This window comes from Nuphar pumila, chromosome 15 (genome assembly GCF_984573655.1).
Source record: "Nuphar pumila chromosome 15, dmNupPumi1.hap1.1, whole genome shotgun sequence".
NCBI lineage: Eukaryota > Viridiplantae > Streptophyta > Magnoliopsida > Nymphaeales > Nymphaeaceae > Nuphar > Nuphar pumila.
In genome coordinates, this window is record NC_143263.1 from 17202026 (window position 1) to 17205524 (window position 3499).

Below are 3499 nucleotides of genomic sequence, written 5' to 3' on the forward strand. Positions count from 1 at the left end.
CTGGGTCCGGGTATAGTTTTTCTTATAGTAGACCCATGTCTGGACCCGATACCATACCCGAAAATTTGGTCCAAGTCTGGTTTTACCTGTGTCCGAACCAAACCAAACCCATTGACACCCGTACTGCCCAAGTAACAATTTATCGGGTTCAGGTTTTTCCCGATCACAAAAATAAAATTCCAAACTCAGATGTGTATAATTTCATAAGTTTACTATTACTAAAATTACATGTAAAACACTCTTATCGGGTCAGGTACTCAGCAAAAAAAAACTGGATCGAGTCAAGTACCAGCAAACAATCATAACCCGAAACTGGGCTGCATATTGCTCAGGTCGGCACATTTTATATCCATACTCAGAAATTTTGGATACAGACCCAACCCATTGACAGCCCTCATACTAACGTGTCTCTCGTGTCTTTTTAGTGTGTCCTTGTGACATTGACAATGATAAATTTGAAAACAGGTTGCAAAAACGGGGTTCAGCGTCACACAGAAGTTGCTTAAAGTTGGTTTAATACCTTAAAGATGCATATCTGCTCATTTATTCACAAACCCACATGAACTAAATTTAATGACCAAAAGGCCTCCATATTTTATTGTTTATGCAAAATACCCCTTACAATGATGCGAGTAGGAAAACTGTACGTACGCCCCCACCAGAAGAAAGGTAAGACATTAATTGAATCTGGAACACACTCTTCTAATTTCACCCTGAGTTCCGGTTTTCACCCCGATCCGACCCATTTTGACTATTGCGTTCGCAAAATCATTTTCGAACGACGGACCAAGGAGACCACCAAGGAGCCCACCGAGGAGCCCACCAAGCCCGAAGTACGAGTCCACAACACTTTGAGTAGAGGGGTCCTCATAGAGCTGCGCATCGGATGCTAAAACCGCGAACCCGGTTCTTATATTTTGGAGAATGCTCTTGTCAAACACGGTCTGGCTTCCCCGGTCCAAGGCTAGCCTGACATTTACGTTGCCGTTCTGCGGGCATGTCGCTTGGAGTTCATGCAGGAATGACGGATCTATGGACGGGTCGGACACTCCAGTGGTACTGAATGCATAGAGGCGTTTCGACATAAAGAAGCATGCGGTCGTGCCTATGGTATGTGCCCCTGCCAAGTTTCACAAATTTCCCAAAAAGTAAGGACTTGAATGAAATTTTGAGTATAACAAAGAATGACAACCGGATATTTTCTCTTCATAAAAAATTTCCTTAATTTTCTCTATTTCCAAGAAACGGCAAAACAGACCTTCATTTTTTACTGGTTCGACTAATCATGAATATTGATAGGGCCTGCATGATTGGCACTTTACAAATTCGCCTCAATTTTCTTTTTGAAAATTTAAAAAAAATATAAAAAAATATCTAAAAATACAAATAAATAAATAAGATGCAACATGCAATAAGAAATAAAAAATCTAAAATAAATACTAAAAAATATGAGATTAGCAAGTAAAAGTAACTGAGAAACTGATCGTAAAGGGTAAGCCTCAAAAAAAAATTTGAAAACTTTAAAAAAACTATATACCAAGGATTAACACTTCTTCTTCACGCATGCCTTAGGCTGGGGCCTTGAGGCGCAGAGGGCCTCTCCTCAAGGCGAGGCACACCCTTTGCGCCTCAAGGCGTGCTTTTAACAACACCGGGAGGCAGTAATCTTAAAAATTTTGAGGCACCTTGATTTGTTTTTTGGTTTTAAATGAATTAGGGAGGCCATTTGTAATTATAAGTGGTAGTATTATATAAAAAAAAGGTTGAGAATTTTGGTTAATTACTGCAAAAATTCAGTCATGCTACAGAATTCATCATTGTTGGAATGATTGTTTGCAGTTGTCAGCTGTAAAATTTTTACATCGTCTTTCACTATTCCTTGAATTTCTAGAATTCATCTTGGTTGTAAAGAATGTAATTTGCAGAAGCTATCTGTCACCTGTGAAATTTTACATTGGCATTCATTATTCCCCTGAATTTATAGCATTCCTCTTGGTTGCAGGGAATGTCATTTGTAGTTATTTTCTGTCAAAAACATAATTTGCAGTTGTTGGCTGTGAAATTTTACTTTGTCATTCACTATTACCTTGAATCTAAAAAAGAAAACAAATTTCAACCATTTATCCTGTAAATATCTATTAGTATATGATCACTAGTATTAGCGTTATTATCATAGTTTAACTCTAGTTTATTAATTAACGTAGAGTAGGATGGTATCACCTACCTCCACTCAAAATAACCAGGTCTGATGCAGAAAGCCCCTTTGCTGCAAACTTTGCTTTGAGCACATTGATAGGATCATCAGGTTCTGGCATGTTGTTCGCATCAGAAATTGTAGAAATACGACCATCTCTTCTGCCTGTTTCAATCTGATAATTTGGTCCTCCACTCTGCAAGAAATGAAAATTCTCTCAAGCTTTTAAATCTAGAACAAACATGCGTTAATAGTGCTAAACTTATCATGTATCAAAAAGCAATGTTTAGTGTGAAATAGCCATATGAAATTATGTTTATTTACCAGTGCAACAGAGTCTCTTGCTACCATTGCCACTATATCAGAGCAGGAAACAACACCAGGGCACACTTGCTCCAGCTGAGCTTTCGCACTCTCAATTACTTCGAATCCTCTTAGGCCCGCGTGTGCGGGGCTATTTTTCTCTGCCGTCAGCCCATCAATCAGAACCGAGCCATCACATCCCTAGAAACAAATCAATTAATCCGCAAAGAGTTTTTTAGCAGTCAAATCACATAAAAAGCATAGCTCGCGGTCTCAACAATATGTCAACAGAATCAAGACAATAAAAAGAAAGCAAGCATGCATGCCTGAACGAAGCAGTCATGGAAGTGGACCCGGAGCAAAGCAGCAGCTATGGTCTGATCGGCAGCAACGGCCGATTGAACAACGGAAGAGACGATGGACTCCGCAACAGGGCACGTCGAGGCGTAGAAACCTACCTGAAGTTCTCCCCATGAAAACTTTAGCAGTAAACTAACAGAGAAGAGAAGGATTGTAGCTATTCTCTCCATTAAAGAAAGCAGCAATTAAGGAAGATGCACAGTGAGAGCAAATTGGTGCAACTCCTTATATATACAAGAGACGTAAATATCAGTAAAGAATGCCATCTTTGAAGCCAAATTTGTATTGTAGCTCCATCTTTGAAGCAGATTGGTGATTCTATCATGTTGTCAGATCCAGATCCATATAATCCGGTTTTAACCAGATTCTGGATCTGTCATAGACAGAACCGGATCCAACTACCCGAATCCAATCCAGGGACATTTGGACTCGAGTACCGTGATCCGCAACCCTGTATATATACAAGAGACGTAAATATCAGTAAAGAATGCCATCTTTGAAGCCAAATTTGTACTGTAGCTCCAATTATTGCAAATTGCACAAAGGGTTGGCTTTGGATGCACTTGTTTGGTGGCATTTCTCTGGTAATGGGTGTTTTTTAATATTGACCATGAAGACCACTTGACAGAATGAATGCCTGTA

The 3499-nt window shown here is 39.4% G+C and overlaps 1 protein-coding gene across 1 annotated transcript; it reads right to left on the minus strand.

The window, feature by feature from the left end:
* Positions 1 to 565: 565 nt before the first annotated feature.
* LOC149814652 (peroxidase 43-like) lies at positions 566 to 3069 on the minus strand. The gene is made up of 4 exons (XM_089989385.1): positions 2824 to 3069; positions 2519 to 2698; positions 2225 to 2390; positions 566 to 1120 (listed from the first exon to the last, which is right to left on the minus strand). The coding sequence occupies exons 1-4, from the start codon at positions 3025 to 3027 to the stop codon at positions 678 to 680; spliced, it is 993 nt and encodes a 330-aa protein (XP_089845511.1). The 5' UTR covers positions 3028 to 3069; the 3' UTR covers positions 566 to 677.
* Between the last annotated feature and the right edge of the window lie 430 nt (positions 3070 to 3499).

Excerpts from the sequence above, each read along its gene's own strand:
- LOC149814652 (XM_089989385.1), bottom strand. The coding sequence starts at position 3,027 with ATGGAGAGAATAGCTACAATCCTTCTCTTCTCTGTTAGTTTACTGCTA. Across the intron at positions 2,391-2,518 it reads CAAGAGACTCTGTTGCACTG|AGTGGAGGACCAAATTATCA; the intron begins GTAAATAAACAT and ends CATTTCTTGCAG. Across the intron at positions 1,121-2,224 it reads CCTGGTTATTTTGAGTGGAG|GGGCACATACCATAGGCACG; the intron begins GTAGGTGATACC and ends GAAACTTGGCAG.